Source organism: Gallinula chloropus (genome assembly GCF_964237585.1).
Source record: "Gallinula chloropus genome assembly, chromosome: 19".
Classification (NCBI taxonomy): domain Eukaryota; kingdom Metazoa; phylum Chordata; class Aves; order Gruiformes; family Rallidae; genus Gallinula; species Gallinula chloropus.
This window is the reverse complement of record NC_140104.1, coordinates 2,763,066-2,780,413: the sequence shown is the minus strand read 5'-3', so window position 1 is coordinate 2,780,413 and position 17,348 is coordinate 2,763,066. Positions and strand designations below refer to the sequence as shown.

The 17,348-nt window shown below is 57.1% G+C and overlaps 3 protein-coding genes across 3 annotated transcripts in view; 1 reads left to right on the top strand and 2 right to left on the bottom strand.

The window, feature by feature from the left end:
- The window catches only part of VPS53 (VPS53 subunit of GARP complex), a gene marked incomplete at its 5' end in the record, with an annotated part of 64,843 nt that extends 58,195 nt beyond the window's left edge, over window positions 1-6,648 (bottom strand). Inside the window, 4 exons of the mRNA XM_084272971.1 lie at window positions 1,556-1,622; window positions 2,428-2,477; window positions 3,857-3,937; window positions 6,565-6,648. Of these exons, the coding sequence (XP_084129097.1) occupies window positions 1,556-1,622; window positions 2,428-2,477; window positions 3,857-3,937; window positions 6,565-6,648 (282 nt within the window). The remainder of the gene's footprint in view (window positions 1-1,555; window positions 1,623-2,427; window positions 2,478-3,856; window positions 3,938-6,564) is intronic.
- Window positions 6,649-7,482: 834 nt separating this feature from the next.
- Window positions 7,483-11,578, top strand: TLCD3A (TLC domain containing 3A; the record flags this gene model as incomplete). The annotated part of the gene is made up of 5 exons (XM_084273178.1): window positions 7,483-7,604; window positions 8,216-8,299; window positions 10,298-10,511; window positions 10,715-10,810; window positions 11,309-11,578. The coding sequence occupies 5 exons, from the start codon at window positions 7,483-7,485 to the stop codon at window positions 11,576-11,578; spliced, it is 786 nt and encodes a 261-aa protein (XP_084129304.1).
- Window positions 11,579-13,527: 1,949 nt separating this feature from the next.
- Window positions 13,528-16,953, bottom strand: GEMIN4 (gem nuclear organelle associated protein 4; the record flags this gene model as incomplete). Its single annotated transcript, XM_084273066.1, has 2 exons — window positions 13,528-16,831; window positions 16,944-16,953. The coding sequence occupies 2 exons, from the start codon at window positions 16,951-16,953 to the stop codon at window positions 13,629-13,631; spliced, it is 3,213 nt and encodes a 1,070-aa protein (XP_084129192.1). The 3' UTR covers window positions 13,528-13,628.
- Window positions 16,954-17,348: the final 395 nt, after the last annotated feature.

Genomic DNA, 17,348 nt, shown 5'->3' with positions numbered 1-17,348 from the left:
CAAATTCACAGCTAAATGCAGGAATATTTGTGACTAAGTGCAGCTCCAGGTCACTTGGGAGATGCCCTGCATGGACACATGCATGTTTGAAGGTTTTTACTCTCCCACAGGAGTTTAATTGGTTCCTTTACAACCAAACTAAACGAAGGGCTGCACAGACAGATCTGCTTCCCCGGTACTTCAGAGCAAGACACTGTCCAGGTCCGTCTGTACATGCTTTGGAGAACTTCAAAGGGATTAAAGAGTGAAAAATCACAGGCATAAAGCAAAACTCTAAACAAAGCTGGCTGAATCTCCACAGCACAGAGTCTCCTTTGTCATCCTGCAAGCACAGCTGACCGCAGCACTGCTTTTTTTCATCCCCTGGACCTGCAAGTCCTGAGGTGCTCTAGGCAATTCTCACTCACAGCTCTTCTCAGTCATCGCTTTGGTGTGTTCTTTTCTCAATTTGTCACCTCAAATGAGCCCAAAATGTTCTGACAGCACTGGTTTTCCAATCATACCCAAGCTCTTCAAGTACCACACCAGCTTCCACTCCCTCCTCAATTTCCCTAATTGCCTCCCCACTTGATTTCTTGCCTTATCCCTGCACAGTGATTACAGGCAGCACCACTCCTAGGTACACCAAATCCCAAGCACATCCACAGTTTAACAGCAGGACTCAGGGAACCATGCAAGCACTGAACTAGTTCTGCTAGGTGAAGTAAGCATCTCACATTTTATGGAAGTGATAGAGAAGTTAAATAACTCACTCAAGGCCACAGACTCTGTGGCAGAGGCAGGATCAGAACTATATGCCAATGGCTACTGCACTTAGAAGTGGGGAATACATTGAAAATAGAGCCAGCTGTGCTGGTGAGGGAATGAGTGCCCCATCCCAACAAATTAGTCTTGAATCTGGTCTTTAAAAAGACAAGTCAGTGTTGACAGTGAGGAAAACAGCACAGCTGATGACTCGAGGCATCAACACTCCTGGTCTAAACCAGAAGAGCCCCAGGAAACACAGCAGCACAGGGTGACACCTCAGACTCAGACAGCACGTGTGCCAAGCTCGGTGTTCATCACCGCCATAGCCATGGCTGTGCTGTTCAGTACTGCAGTGAGCAAACACCTCCACCAAACATCAGGCAAGTGAAAACCTGACAGCTGAACAGGACGTGCCAGATGAACTGGCAGTCAGTCATCAGGCTTAGTCACTAGCAACTTGAACAAACCACCTCGTTAAAAGGCTAAATAGCCTTTTATTGATCCAGACCCAGTACCAAATGTGCCTGTACCTGTTGAACCCTGTTCATTTTATCATTAGCTTCAGAGTGGCACAACCTCAAGCCTCCTGGTTTCGATTTTGATTTTTTTTAAATCAATTTCATATTCATTTCCCTTTGGAGGGTGATCAGAAAACAGGTTAAGACAGGTGTTCAGTGAGCAGCTCACAAAACCATCAGTGTAAAAAGCAGTGGAAACACCTCCCTAACAATGAGAGTGGGTTTCTGCCTGCCAGAGCCATTCCTGGCAATGAGAACCCTTGGCATTACCAGAGACGAGACACACGTACCTGCCTGCCATCCTGTCCCACGTTAGTCTGTCCTCTCACTACAGTTCGAATGTTGTCATCCAGCCTCCTGGAGAAAAGAATCTGGAATGTCAAACTCATTCTCTACGTGCCTGACCCAAACAATTACAGGAACCTTGAGAGCTACACAACATATTTCAAACGAAAGAGCTGATGCTCCTAATGCTACACTCACTTCTTCCTCCCTCCCTCCCCTCCTCTTATGACATAACCATCTTAGATAATTTAAAACTCCTGTGGCAAAAATAAAAATCCATTTCCTAATTTAATCAGGGCTCCTTGCATTTCTCTTCCCTTAAGCAATATCGTCAGTTTTCCCATGTCTCTCTTCATTTCCACTTTCCACATATTACAGTGCTGCCTCAATCATTTCAGACTGCACAGGCAACGTAAGCATCTCCCACAAGCTTCCATTTGGTTTGTACTTTTAGTACCAGAATGGCAATAAAAACAATACAAAATGAGAGGGTTTACAATTGCTATTCTGACCTTGCAAACAGAATACGTTTTTCAGCAGCCAAATCTTCTGCACTGTTTGTTCTCTCAGTCTAAAATTTGGTACTTGATGGTTCTCAGTTCCTTCCCCCCCTACACACCCCAGTGCTACTTTGTGACCAGAGCAACCCAAAAGGCACATATTAGACAATAGGGGTAAAGTATAAAGAATTGTAATTTTTTAATTACAGGGAGTAATTTTTGTCTCTGTCCTACTACTGGACTTGAGAGTGACCCTATTAATGCATTGTAAGCAAATTAATTCCCAGCAGCTGTAACACAAAGGCTGTGTTTATGGAGCCTCAGTGACAACCAGAGTACTCGCCGCCTGCAACACTGTGAAACAGAGAAAAATTTACCTTATCTTCAATCTGATTTTGTTGACAACTTCATCAATGTTTGCCAAGGACTACAGCAGGGGAAAAAAAAACAACAATCCAGAAGTGAAACAGGGAATCTTTTACTGCAACACATGTCTGCTGTGATACCTAACACTTTACAAAGAGAGCCAGGAGTTTGCTTTACAGAGGGAGCAACCGAGCTCAGCAGCAACTTAGCTGCTCCTCAGGACACCTAATGAGACAGGGATGGCCAAGGGGCAGCCCTGCAGGTCCCAGAGGCTCCCCAATTCCCACCCAGCCTCGAGTGAGCAGGGTTCCCGGAGAGAGCAGGGCTGCTCCCCAAACACTGCGGTGACAGTGACCTCCAGTGGGCACTGGGGACAGAGCCCTCACCTTCCCTGGCCAGAGAGCCTCCTGCAGAGCCTGGACACCCAACCCACAGGGTGGAGGAGGCCTGGCTGCTCCCAGAGCTGTACTGGGGATGCTGGGAACTAGCTCTCTGTTACTGGCAAAAGGGGAGAAAGCCAGGCCAGCACAACCAGCAAAGTAGAAACAGCTGAAACAACTGGTGCTGCAGGGGATCTTAAACACAGTAAACATTGGAGCTGCTTCCCAACCCAACCTTCAGCCACAGAAACACCTCCTTTCTGCAACAGCTTAGTCCACAACCACCCCTGAGGCTGATTTTGGAAAGACAAAGTACAGATATGAGCCCACAGCAATCTCATGAAAACAGACTGTGAGAGTCGGGCTTGTTCAGCCTGCAGAAGAGAAGGCTCCGGGGTGACCTAACTGCAGCCTGCCAATTCTTAAAGGGGCTGCTCACCAGGGGGTGCAGGGACAGGACAAGGGGCGCTGGCTTCAAGCTGAACGAGGGCAGGGTTAGGTTAGACATTAGGAAAAAATTCTTTACTCTGAGGGTGGGGAGACCCTGGCACAGGGTATCCAGAGAGGCTGTGGAAGCCCCATCCCTGGAGGTCTTCAGGGCCAGGCTAGATGTGGCTTTGGGCACTCTGGATGATCTTTGAGCTCCCTTCCAACCATCCTATGATTCTATCTCAAAAGAAACAACAAGTTTCAAACATGGGCAACTCTCCAGGGACATTTCACACACAACACTTGCCTTCTTTGGCTGAAACCTTCGAGGACTCACCAAGGAGTACATGGCAAGTTATGCAATTCACTGCAAGAGAAGCCTCTATATAGGAAAGTAATTTGTTTCTACAGATCAAAGCAGGACTCAAAGCAACACTTTGGGCAGAAAGAAACTCCTTAATGACAGTGAACCTCATGAGACCCAAATTTAAGAAGTGATTATTGTTACAGCCTTGCTACCTGTGCTACTGTTTAAAAGCAAAGGCTTGGGTACAGGTTTAAACACGCCTTCAGTCACTTACTATCAGGTTACCCCTTGCACTAAAGGGGACAGACTGTAAGCATTACTTACTTGCTCAGTGGGAAAGAGAGTATTGATGTACTCCACAGCATTGAAATCTGCTCTGTCCAGTGGATCTTGGCTGGGAAATACCTGAGGAGATTGAGGAAAACAAATACAATCACTAACACGTTACCTTTAATCTCTGTAACTTTACAGAGTATCTACTACTTTTAGTTACCTCAGCACCCACTTCTGACTGTGTTTCACAGCATTGCTCTAGCAAGCATGCACAGAGAGCAGGCAGGCTCAGGAGTAAAGCAGCCAGGGGCTCTGGAGGTCTCTGAGCTACTAAATTTCCCTGGGATATCAGCCTGGATCAACAGAGATCACACACACGCTTCCACACGCTGCCCCAGCACAGTCAGTCACGTGCAAGGAATTCCCAAGGCACACGAGCCATTAATTATACATCCCAAACGATTCTGACACTTGTGCTGTTGTCTGGAAACAAACCTCCCTTCCCACTGAGGCATCGCCCTTATCTCTGTCCGGGCTCCTCAAGGCTCCGTGGTGAGAGACGGAGGATTCGCTTTTCACCGCCGCGTAATAGGAAATGTGATGATTTCAGAAATGGCTCTACAAGCCCTCTGGGGACTCAGGCTTCCCACTTGCACATCAACAAAAGGGGGGGAGAAATGGAATCTGCAGAACGATTCTTGCTACCCACGGGAAAGAGAAAAGAGCAGCTGTGGTGCAGACAGAGCTCGTCTCCTCTCCAAAGCAGCTCAAACGATGCAGACGTGGCTGCCAGGCTTTGCTTTCTGGCCCCACAGACCAAACCCCACTGAGCTGCTTTCTCTGCATAGTTATGCAGCCAGCAGCCCTGCGCCCCGTGGCCAAAACCCCACCTAGCAAACACGTAGCTCATCCCACAGCATCACCTCCACGCATCCCCCTGGCCACCAAAAGCCTTCACAGAAACCCACGTTACACCATTTTACATGCTCTGCAGCGTAAAAGCAGTGGGGTTTGAGATTGTTGAGGTAAGAGCGACTTCTCCCCAAAACAGGCCTCTTCAGCAGCTTTCCCAAAGCTACTCCTGTGGCCAAGAAGCAGGGAGCAGTTAAACACACGTGAGGTCGTGCTCGAGCAAGGGAGATGCTCTGACATTAGCTCATTGTAAGGGCACCACTGCAGCCTCACAAGCAGCCCACCCTGCTCCGGGCTCACAGCTCCTGCAGTCAACCCGTGCCAAGCCTCCACGAGCATTAAGAGCAGCTGAAGCAAAAGGGTGGGATGGGAAATAAAGGCTGGTCAGGAGCTCCACTCCCAAACTGCAGAGAGGTAAAAGCCATGAGCAGCTGTTTCAGATAATGAAGATGCTACTCCCAGGTCTATGTCACAACCCATTAACCTGAAATGACTTGGTGGGGTGACAGTCCGCCTGCGCGCCCTACCTCACCAGAAGTCAGCTAGCCAGTTCTGCTCCCTCATCCTGAACCTGGCAGGGTTTGCCCAAAGCTGATTAAGGAATACTCATGGGAACAACAGGATTACTGGGTCAGTAAATGCCAGTGAGGAGGTGATGAAAGGCAGGAGGCACCGTCCTCAATGCCTCTCGCTCAGGATGTACCTGCCTCAGGGATACGGTGGATTCTCCACTGCTTGAAACCTCAAGTCAAGACTCTCTAAAAGACATGTTTTACCTCAGAGAGACATTTCATGATTGATAAAAGTGTCAGCAGGTAACTTCCCTGGGTTGTACAGTGTTAGGGATCACCCCAGGCTCCCTTGGCCTTCAAACATTCAGGCTCTATAAAGTGCAGGGGGCTCCTCCTCCAGACAAGTACCAGGTCTGTAAATGAAATGCTGCTAAAGTGATTCTCAAGGTTTCAGCAGAAATTACTCTGTAGTTTACTGCCAGGTGTGCCATCAAAGATAAAGACTATGTGGGGGTGTCTCTTTTTCTAGAGAAATAACAGTCAAAACCCAGCACAGGCCCCACAGAGGAGCTGTGCTGCCTTCCTGACCTGCCAGTGCTGCACCAGTCACCATGGGTCTGCCCTGCTCTCTGAGGGGAATTGCCAGAAGCGATCCACAAGCCTCAACGCTCAAGAAAATGAGAAAAGCTTAATTGAGAGACACTTTAAGAGACAGCTCCACAGCCAGCAAGAGCTCTTCAGGCAGAAGGGCTGGCTGAGGCCAGTGGGAGCTCAGCCCCAGGCTCCAAGGGGGATGTGATGTTGCCCTGGGTTCCTCCGGCCTTTTAAAGGCTTTCAGGAGACACCGGAGGATTTGGCTGGAATGGAGCATCGACTGCAACGTTCAAGACCAGCCACTCAGACTCCCCCAGGCTCCCAGCCAGCCACAGGCCGCCCGGCTCTCCCAGGGCACTGCAGGCAGCCCCGCTCCCCGCCTCAGACACACCCAGCTGCGGCCTAGCGCGGGGCAAGACGACAACCCTCCTGCCCTAACGTGAGCCAGGGCACCGGAGCCGGCAGAGCCCGCCCCTCCCCGGGGGCCGAGGGGCTCTCTCTCCCCACGCCCTCCCTCGGCAGACGCCCAGGCACTACCCGCCGCCAAGCACAGGCGGCTCGGGGCGCGCAAGGCCCGAAGGCGGACGGGGGACACCGGGCAGAGCCCCCCCCGCCCCGCCGCGGCCCGGGCAGCGCCTACTGCCGGCCCCTCGCCAGAGGGGCCGGGTCTGGCCTCGCCCCGCCCCGCCCCGGGACGCAGCCGGCCCCCGCCCGGCCCCGCGGCAGGCCGTCCCGGCGCACCTGCTCGATGGCGGCCTGCACGGCGGGCGCCAACTCCAGCGCCGCCTCCAGCCCGGCCGCCAGCTCCGGCTCGTCCTCCTCCATGGCAGACCGGCGCTTCCGGGACGCGCGGCACGCCGGGACGCGAGAGGACACGGCCCCTGCGCGGGCCGGGGCGGGGCCTGGAGGGGCGGGGCCGGGGCGGGTTTGCACCCGCGGGGCGGGGCCGGTGCTGTGCCGTGCCGTGCGGGGCGCGTCCCGCCGGCGGCGGAAGCGGGAAGCGGGACTGGTACTGTCCGAGCGGAGCCGACACGAGCCGAGCAGAGCCGAGCCGAGCCGAGCCGACACGAGCCGCTCCAAGCGGAGCCGACTGGACCCGAGCGGACCCGAGCCGATCCGAGCGGACCCGACCCGTGCCGAGCCGACCCGTGCACACCCGACCCGACCCGAGCGGACCCGACCCGAGCCGACCCGTGCCGACCCGATCCGTGCCGACCCGTGCCGACCCGACCCGTGCCGACCCGTGCCGTGCCGTGCCGAGCCGTGCCGTGCCGAGCCGAGCCGAGCCGTGCCGTGCCGTGCCGAGCCGTGCCGTGCCGTGCCGAGCCGACCCGTGCCGACCCGAGCCGAGACGCTCCAAGCGGAGCCGCTCCAAGCGGAGCCGACTAGACCCGAGCGGACCCGACCCGATCCGAACGGACCCGGTCCGAGCCGAGCCGACCCCTGCCGATCCGACCCGTGGCGACCCGAGCCGAGCCTCTCCAAGCGGAGCCGACTAGACCCGAGCAGACCCGACCCGACCCGAGCCGAGACGAGCCGATCCGTGCCGAGACGAGACGAGCCGTACCGGGCCGGTGCGGACGGCGCCGAGCCGGCCCCTGCCGCCGCCCGGCCCGGTGCTGAGAAGCGGAGGAGAGCAGCTCATCGCCGGCCGTCCCCATGTGGCTGACGCTGACCCTCGCCTCCGCCTTCTTCCCGGGGCTCTTCGCCCTCTGCATCCGGTTGCTGCGCTGGGCCGCCCCGGGATGGAGCCTCAAGGACCGCATCCTCCTCAGCGGCAGGTACGGGCAGGATGGGCGCGGGGCGAGCCGGACCCGCGGCGAGCCGCCGCCACCGGTAACCCGTCGCGACGGGCCGGTAACGGGAGCCGGAGCCATCCGGACGGGCGGGGAGGTGTCCCGACCCCTCGTTAGTCCCGAGCCCGGACCCCGCGACGGAACCAAGGACTGGCGGCGGCAGCACAGCCCCCCGGGCGTGGGCAGCCCTGCCCGACCCGGCCGTACCCCCCTTCCGGGCACCCGTTGGCGGAGCAGGGATGCTCCGGTGCAGCTCCCCCTCTTCCCCGGGAATCGGGGCAGGGTTACCGCTGATCCAGGGCCGTGCAAGGGACAAGACCTGGACATAACCCTCCCCACCCCCACCCCCCACCCCCCACCCCCCGTGTCCCCGGGTGACAGCGCCTGGCACAGCCACCCCAGCCGCATCCCACGCTGCCTGGGCGCGGGGCAGAGCTCCTCCCACCACGGCGATGCTTTGGGGTGCGACAGAGGCGGCAGCGTTGTCAAAGTGCCAAAAACTTTTGGGACAACCACGCCAAGGGCACCCCCTGCTCCTCGGCCCTTCTGGGGGGGGGGACACTTGGGGTGACCCATTTCATCTCTCTCTGTTCCAGGTTGGTGTCAACGGTTCAAGCCACGATGGCAACAGTGTCGGGGATCACGGTTGTTCTTAACTGCAAGGACGTTGTACATGACAGGTAACCCCTTCTGACAGCTTGCTGTCCTGCCAGGACCACGGGAAGGCTGTGCCCAGCCAGCTCGCAGCTGGAGTATTTCATGCCAAAGGCTTGCCCGCACAAAGGGGAAAGGAAAACCAGTTTCATGTTCCTCTTTCCTCTGCTGTGGGTGAAGGGTTGGGCAACGGGCTGGCTGTACACCCCCGAAAGACACCAGGCTTGTTCAGGGCACTCAGACCTGGGGCTGCTCTGCCTGCATGGAGGGTCTCCTCCTGAGGACAGGCTGGAACGTGGGGCCATAAATGAGCCAGAAAATAAAGGCATCATCACTTTTGAAGGGGTAGGGAGTCTCCTCGCTGCAATTGGCAATTGCTAACAAGTCAAAGCAGAGCTAGTGAGAACGCGTTTTAGAGGCACATCACTTTTTCTATGCTGAATGGATGCTGAAAGAGTCCAGAAGTGAGAAAAAGCAGGATGAAGTTTGCTTTGAAGGAAAAATCACATTGCCCTGTCCTCGATGCTCTGAGATGAACTACCCTAGAAGAGGCTCCCAGCAGGAGCAATAGTGTAATCTGTGTCAAAAGGCTTAAAAACAGAGCTATTATCTGGAATAGCAGAGAAAATTGTAGGAGGGAAGAATATAATTATGCTGAGCTGGGATTTAACTATCACACTGGACTTTTAGGGAGGGATGCCCCCTTGGTCACCACAGACTTACCTTTAACAGGCAGATGTCAATTGCCCTTGCTCTAGATGGTGAGCTGTATCCCAGCTGCCCTGTCCTGCTTAACCCGGGCAGCCTAACGAGTTATCTTTGTGCTCTAAAATAAAACATCTGCAGTAGAGATAGGTTGGATGATAAATCCCAGACCCACGCAGCTGGAAGGCACTGCCAGCAGCCCTCCTCTCTCCCCAGAGCTGCGTGCTTGCCTGGGTGCTCTTAAGGCCAACAGCTCAACGTGAACCCTTTGTGGTCAGAGACCTAGATTTTCCTTTGAATCTGAGGAAAATACAGCCCAGTGCTCAGCAGGGAAGGTCTCGGAGAACGACAGCAAGACAGAAAGCCAGGAAACATCACAAAGGTTGCAGTAAAATGTGCCAATTTATTTACACTGGCAGACAATCATTATATTGCTGGCATTATAATTGCCCTCCAAAGCCCTGAGCGAGTTTTGCCAACGCAATAGCCGGTCGCTTCCCCTCCCTGCTTTACATCACTTACATCTTTATATCCCAAATAGGAACGTACAGAACAGCGTTATACTCGAGATGGCAGGAGAGCAAGAGCAGCTTTATTTGGGCCTCAAGCTACAATTCTTTAGGCTGCAGCAGAGGGTGGTTTGGGGGGTTGTTTTTTATCGGTGTGATTTCGGTCAGGACTTCTCAGGGAGCTGCGTCTCCTTGCAGAGCAGGGCTGGCTGCTGCCCGGGTTGTGCAACCAGGAATCCGATGTTCTTTGGGAACAGGCATCTGTCTGCAGTTATTTCCCAACAGACAAACGTCTTGCAGGGGTTTATTGCCTGTATTAGGTATTTTGCACTTCCATCTCCTGACTCCAGGACAGGCATCTCTAACTCTGAGGTTTCCAAACACTCCTCGGGTTAGGCAGCCAGCCGACACAGAGCAGCAGGTGGAAAGGACACAGTCCTAGAGCTGTTCTCCTGCCAGACATCAGCTCTGGATGTCCCAAGGCTTAGGGAAAAAGCTTACCTGCTGCGAAGGCGTGGGATTAGTGCTGGATCCCAGGCAGTGCTGTGCCCCGGGCCCACACAGCAAACACCCGGCTGTAGGGCTAATCAAGATCTTCCCATTAGCGTCGTGTTTGTGCTTGGCTGGGCTGAGCTCAGTGCCTGGCACAGCCAAGTGCCAAGAAGGGGCAGCGTGGAGGAGGCGTCCCACATGCGTACCAGGTACTTTGCCTCTGCTAAGCCAAATGGAGTTGAATTTCAACACCTTCCAGTGCCTTGCGAGATGCTCAGAGCCATTGTGATGCCTCTGTGTGTGCTGCTCCTTCCCTAGGCACTGGCTGGCTGTAGAATACATCTGGGTCCTTGTTCCCTACATGACATATGACATTTACGTCATGTACCTCTGCCACTGGCACAAGAGCCTGGACCGGGGAGTCGCAGAGAAGAAGCACTCGCTGGCCAGCGTGCGGAGCTTCCTCCTGCAGGAGCGACTGATGGTGACCCACCACCTCTTCATCCTCATCGTGCTCACCCCCATCACCCAGGTAAGGACCCCACAGATGCTCTGAAACCCCAGCCCGCAAGGACACACACACACACACACCCCACCACGTAGCTGCAAGGGCTTGTCATCGGGGCTGTGTCTGGCAAAGCATCTGTGCCAGCCAGGAGCCAGTGACCCCCTGGAGGTGGTTGGTTTGGCTCCTGGACGAAGTGCCCCCATGCTCATGGCTGGCTTTATCTGCAGCACTTCAGGGGAGAGCTGGGCGACTTCTTCGTGGGCTGCATCTTCATAGCAGAGCTGAGCACACCTTTCGTATCATTGGGCAAAATCCTCATGCAGGTGGGTAAGAAGGGCTGGGGCTCGGGTCTGGGAACTGCACAGCTGTTCAGAGCCTCTCCCCTCCCCAGGCAGCCTGTAGGCAGCCCCACAGCTGTAACCCCAAGTTCCAGGGGCAGCCCCACGGCTGTAACCCCAAGCCCTCCTTCCATGGTGCTGCCTTCCTCCCAGGCCCCTGTTAGGTTCCCATCCCTTTCCCCCAGTAAGCAGCATGCCTCGTGGCATCCCTGAACTGGGGGCTGTGCCACGTCCTGGTGCCACCCCCTCCTGTCTTTACCCCCTTCCCTCTGCACCATACTCCCTCCTGCTGCAGCCCTCTGCCCCCCCCCACACCCCCCTCCATCCCTTCCTACCCCCCTTTCCTGCTCCCTCCAAAGTTCCCCCTCACTTCCACACCTCCTGGGTGCTCATCTCTCTACTCCCAGCACAGTCAGCACCCAAGCAGCCGCTCGGCACTGCCCACCCAGCACTCACCCCACGTTCACCTTCTTCCTTCCCCAGCTCCAAATGCAGGACACCCTCCTGCACAAGGCGAACGGGATCCTCATCCTGGTGACCTTCTTCCTCTGCCGTATCCTCCTCTTCCCCTTCATGTACGCGGCCTACGGCAGGCAGGTGGGAATCCCCGTTTACATGGTGCCTTTCCGCATCCCCCTGCACTGCAACATAGCCAACGCCTCCCTCATCGCCCCCCAGCTCTACTGGTTCCGGCTCATCTGCCGCAAAGCCGCCCGCCTCTACTGCAGATCACCTGCCGGCAAAAGCAGATAATGGCCGCCAGCCCAGCGCGGGGGCTGGAAAAGGGTCGGACCCCCCTCCCCAGCTCTTCCACCTTCACCACCAGCACCGTGGGGACCAGCACAGCAGCAGAGCGGCAAGAAGCAGCGATGCCACTGGGCTGTTTTAGCCTGCAGCAGCCTCGCCATCACCGCCGTGCCAGGCAGCGCCAGCCTGGGCCAGGAAAGCTTTTCTTCCCACGCCGCTCCAGTGCCTTGTGTCCTCCTACCCGTGTGAGCCAGGGCAGGAACCAGCGAGGAGGAGGAGGAGGAGGAGGTCTGCCTGCTGATAAGCACATTCCTCCTGGGATTCAACACCGAGGCACCGGCCTAATGGTTACACGAGAGGGGTTTGTTACTAACCCCCCCGCCCCGCGTCTTTCAGGGCTGACACCAGACACCAGCACCCAGCGTGAAGGAGCCTGCAGCCCAGAGGTGACAGCGGAGATGATGCTGGAGCCTACCCAGCCCCACGCAGCAGGACTGGGGGAGCTGGGTGCCGGGCCTGCCGTGTGCCGGGCCTGCTGGCAGCTCTGACTTTCCCCTCTGGCTCTGGTTTACAGCATCCAGCTGAGAGCAGAGCCAGGCCCCGGGGCTGCGACATGGTTCTGCACGGCCTGGTCCTGACCTTTGCTGCTTTCGCCTCTACATGACATTAGGGTTCAGCCTCCTTCCTCCCGCTGCTGCTGGGCTCAAACTCATTCCAGACTGCACTTACATCCCAGAGGTGCTTCTCACTACAGCCATCTGATGTCTGTAGCTGGCACTCCCAGGGCAGGGTGGCTCCAGGGTCCCTGGCTGGAGGGAGAGAAGCTCATACCGGGATAGAGGAACGGTGATGATGTCTCAGAGCAATGCCAGGGGCTAGCAAGGAGGGAACTGGATCAGTGTGGGAGGACCCAACCCCCCCCCAGAGCAGGGTGCTGAGCTGCATCCTTCACCAGTTTGGCCCATTTCCACCTTCAGTCACTGCAAAAATGGGAACAGGCTTCCGGGCCCACCCTGTACCATGGGGTTTGCGAGCCTGGCGGGTGTGTGCAAGTCACACAGCAGCACTCGGGTTTCTTCCCTGCAGCCAGCACAAGCCAGGGCAGCCACCTCCTCCCTGCAGCCTCCCACGCTCGCCTGGGGGTCCAGAGCAGATACAGCACCAGCACGGCCCCAGCATCCCGCAGCCACCTGTGCCCAGAGACCTGCAGCCACTCTGTGCCTTTCATTCTAAAGCCAGCAGCTGGAAGGGCTGAGGACCTGGGTGTCTGACCTCATCCCAGCCCCAGCTGTTGTGGGATGAGTAAAATACGGTGCCTCTTCCAACCAGCCGTTGGTTATTGCAGAAACACTACTGTTACGTTAACGGTCGAGACCGGCTGATGTTAGAAGCTGCTTGCAACCTGTTACAGATGTTTGTATCTCGCTGTTTTCACTGCAAATACTGTGCCTTATGGAAGGAGAGAGGGGGAAGAAAAAAGCCACAGAGGCACCTCAGTTTGCACTAACACTGCCCTATTTACTATCGGGAGACCAATAAAGATTTCCTCTCTGAGTCACCCCACTGGACGTTTCTCCCACGTGCCGTTCCTTTCTGGGTGGGGGTGGGAAGACACGGGGTTACTGCTGCACCTCCACCTCTGGGCAGAAGCAAAGCATCCAATTTGTCAGAGGTTCCTGCCAGTCCTGAACTCACCTGACTTGCTTCCCGGCCTCTGGCAGCACATGTGAAGCCAGCAATCCGCTCGGGAATAGCTAGAAGAGAGGTGGTGGCAGGGAAGCCAGAGGGAAATCATTTCCCTGATGCTGGAGGCTCTCTGTAGATGCAGACTGCCCGCAGGTAAGGCTGAGCTCACTGTTCTCAGCTCAGAACAGCTCCCAGCACAGCTATTCCCCCTGTTCCCACCCACCTTCACAGGGTGGAAGAAGAAAACCTGCGTGGATGGCTTGGAAGAAAACACAGAAGTCAGAAGGGGTTTATTACAGCACTTACAACCTGTGCACATAAGGGGTCCCGAGGGAGGGTGGGTGTTCTCCTGTCACCCTCTCCAAGCTCCTCAAGCCAGCTCTGCTGCCGAGCAGGCTCCCAGCTTGCTGAGCTTCTGCAGGAGGACGCCACGCAGCGCCTCGTCACTGACGTTGTCCACGATGGACTCCAGGAAGTGCATCTCGTTGGCTCTCCGCAGCCTGTTGCTGGGGGACGTATCGGCGCTGCTGAAGGTCTCGTACTGCGAGAGAAGCTCCAAGGCCATCACCACCAGCGGCTCGCTGCACCCATTGCCCGGCAGCATGGCAGCAACGTGCAGCAGATGGCAAAACATCTGGATGCAGATGAAGGACACCTCCTCTACGGAGGCCCTGTCCTCGGTGGGGTGCGAGGGGGGCCCTGCAGTGCTCTTGATGGATTCCAGCAGGTCTGCCAGGCTGCTGCAGTACAGCTGGACCACGTGGAGCCAAGCCTCTGCCGGCAGCCAGGTGGAACAGCTGGAGCTGCAGAGGAGCTGGAAGCCCCGCAGGAAGAGCACGGAGAACTGGAGGTAGCTGGCAAAGGGCCGGAGGTTGAGCAGGGGCATGTACTGTATGTACTCCAGCGTGTACGGCACGTGCAGGACTTGTCTCTGCAGCAGGTTTTCGACCACGTGCGTGAGCCCCTTCCACTCATTTTGGCTGCACCAAGGGAGGACCTGTATGAGGGCTACCAGGAACCCTTTGCTGAAGAGATTCACTTCTTCAGGGTTGTCCACGTTGACCACGAGGAGCGTCAGCATCGTCTCCCTGAGCGCTGTGGACACGCAGCAGCACTCCATCCATGCCAGGAGCCCGCTGCCCGGTCCATAGGCTGGCAAGGGCCGGGATGTCCACTCGTCCTCAGGAAGCATGCAGATCTCAAACAGTGTTGCTGGGACCTCGTTCTTGAAGTGGTCTCCATAAAGCTTCTTCAGCCGAAGACCAACAGTCCAGTCCAGTGATGCCACCTTCCGGTGAAGCCAAGCCAGAGACTGGACCCACAGCTCCGGGGAGGGGGCAGTTTCTGGTCTTACCACCTCACAGAGCTGGCAGAGGATGTTCAGCAGCAGGTCTTTGACCTCCAGCAAAGGGAAGAGCTGGTCCCTCGGCTGATGCCAATACTTTATGTAACCATCCAGAAGCCTGCAGATGCTGAGGAGAAGTGGGAACGGGTGACAGGACTTGATCCAGTGCTCTTCTGAAGAGGACTGTATCCCCAAAACCTTACTGAGGATCTGCAGGCTCAGCTCAATTTGAGCAGAGTCTGACTTCAAATAGGGAAGGACAAAGGCTCTGGTTACCTCTGCAGGCGACACAAGTGGGGCACCTGAGCTCGGCTGCATGAGAAAGGTCAGGAACTCAAGGAACTGCTCCTCTTCCCTTGCAGTGGAAAGCCTCCCCCACACTGCCTCCTCCAGACACCTCCCCACCAGGCTGCGTGGCCTGTCTGGATCATTGTGGGTCTCCAGGAAGCTCAGTGCTGGGAAGGAGCACAGGATCTGCGCGAGGAACTGGTGTGCCCCTAGGTTGACTACAGCAAGATTACAAACCTGCTTCACGGTGGCTTCAGGGTAGAGCAGCACGAGCCTGGCCACAGAAGCCACAGCCCTGGCCAGGCCTTGATCAGACACACTCTTGGTGATCTGGTTGAAAGTCACATTCAGATCCTCCTGGAAGCCCTCCATGACAACCTGCAGGTTCAGGGACAGGCCTGGTCCCCCCCAGGATGCCAGGACGCCTGAGATCACTTCGTTTTTGTCACCCAACGAAAGCTCAGTATAACACTCCAGGATGGTTTCAGTCACTCGCATCTGCAGCACTTGGGCCTCTTTATCTTGGTGGGATGTGGCAAAGTTCACCAGCATCTCCAGCAATTTCAAAACCAGCTCTGGTTTCTGGAAGAGAGCTTTGCTTGTCACAAGGCAGTCAACCCAGTCCTTGGAAAAGGCCCAGGTCTTTTCAGAAACAAAAACAGAGCACATCTCCACATGTCGGTCCAGCTTTTGCTCAATGATCGTTGTGGCCACTGCAGAGACAAGGCTGGTGTCCAAATCCTCACTCTTCAGGCTGATGCTGATCTCCTTGAGAAAGTCCTTGGTGATCTGTGTCAGCTCTAATGCTACACGTGTCTCATCCTCACTGAGGTCACTAGTCTCTGAGAAGCAAACCAGGTTCTTCTCAAAAGTGGTAAGAGCATCCAGGAGCCGGTAGCTCTCGTAGCAGAGCCCCTCAGAGCTGTTCAGGGTGCCCTGCAGCTCCTCTCCCCAAGCATGCAACAAGCTGCAGAGAAAGTCCAAGCCAACAAAGAGCTCCTCACGAGAGAGCTTGGCCACAGGCAGGAGGTTCAGGCTTCTCTCTGCCTCCTTCACCTTCTCATCCAGCTCCCTGCTGTGGAACTGGCTTTCGGTGTCGCTGGTCCAGAGGCTGACCACAGAGCTGACCTTGCCCAGGTACTCAGCGACAGGGAGGGGGCTGCCCTTCGGCTCTAGCTCGGAGAACATGGTCAGCAGCTCCACCAGGTTGGCCAAGGCATAGCACCTCACGTGGGGCAGGACGATGCTGCTGTAGATCTGCTTTAACCCCTCTATCAGGACCACGAGCAGGTCGGTAGCAGCAGCGGGGTCACTCAGACAGCCAGGGTCACCCTTGAACCTCTTTGGGGGCTGGAGACCGTCATCCAGAGAGGACTCGCAGCCATGCTGAGATACCAGCGCGCTGAAGGCGGAGACCGTTTCATCTTCCCGTCCCTCCTTGTGTTTCATCACCTCCCACCACACGTCCAAGAGGAGCCCGGTGTCCGACGGGGACGTCTCACAGGCGACGTACTCCACCAAGCGCTCCAGCTCGCTCCGGCGCACGCCCCGAGGCAGCGCCAGCAGCAGCCCCGCCAAGAGCCGGGGCTCCCCCAGGGCTTTGACCAGCTCGAAGAGGACGGTGCGGTTCACGTCGGGGATCATCATGCCGATGGAGAAGAAGCCGTCCTCCTTCCAGCCCCGGTCCAGCGAGGCGGGCGCCGGGCCGGGCAGCAGGACTTTAGCCCAGACGATGGCCACAGCCTCCTCCTTCCAGAGGCTGTGCCGCAGCGGCGAGGGGCAGCGCGCCCCGATCTCCCGCAGCGCGTCGGTGATGGGGGGTCCCACGCGGGGCCAGTCGGCTTTGCGCAGCTCCCGCAGCGGCCGCGGCTGGATCAGGCGGGCGGCCAGCAGGAACCCGCCGTGCAGGATGGCCGTCTCCTCGCACACTCCCCAGGGCCCTGCGCGGAGACACCGTTAGCCGGGCTCGGCACCGACCGCGTCCGTCCCCATCCAACCCCCACCCCCCCCCCCACCCAGACGCCCCATCCCGGCTCCCGCTCCCGTACCCACCGGGCTCCATGGCGGCGGCGTGGCCCAGGCAAGGCTGGCGCGCTCTGACGTCAGGGTGGGCAGCCCCGCCCCCGCCCGCAGCGCCCCCTGGCGGCCATGGCCTTCCTGGGATTACTCGGTGCGAGGAACGGGCAGCACCGGGATGGGGCAGAGCGGGGCGGGGAGCCGAGCCCCGGTGCGGGGAATGGAGCCCCGGCAACGGGCACAGCGGCGCGGGGAACCGAGCCCCGGTGCGGGGAATGGAGCCCCGGCAACGGGCAGAGCGGGGCGGGGAGCTGAGCCCCGGCAACGGGGAGCCCCTGATCCGGGCAGAGTGGCGCACGGAACCGAGCCCAGTGCGGGGAACCGAGCCCCGGCAACGGGCAGCACCGGCTCCGGGCAGAGCGGGGCGGGGAACCGAGCCCC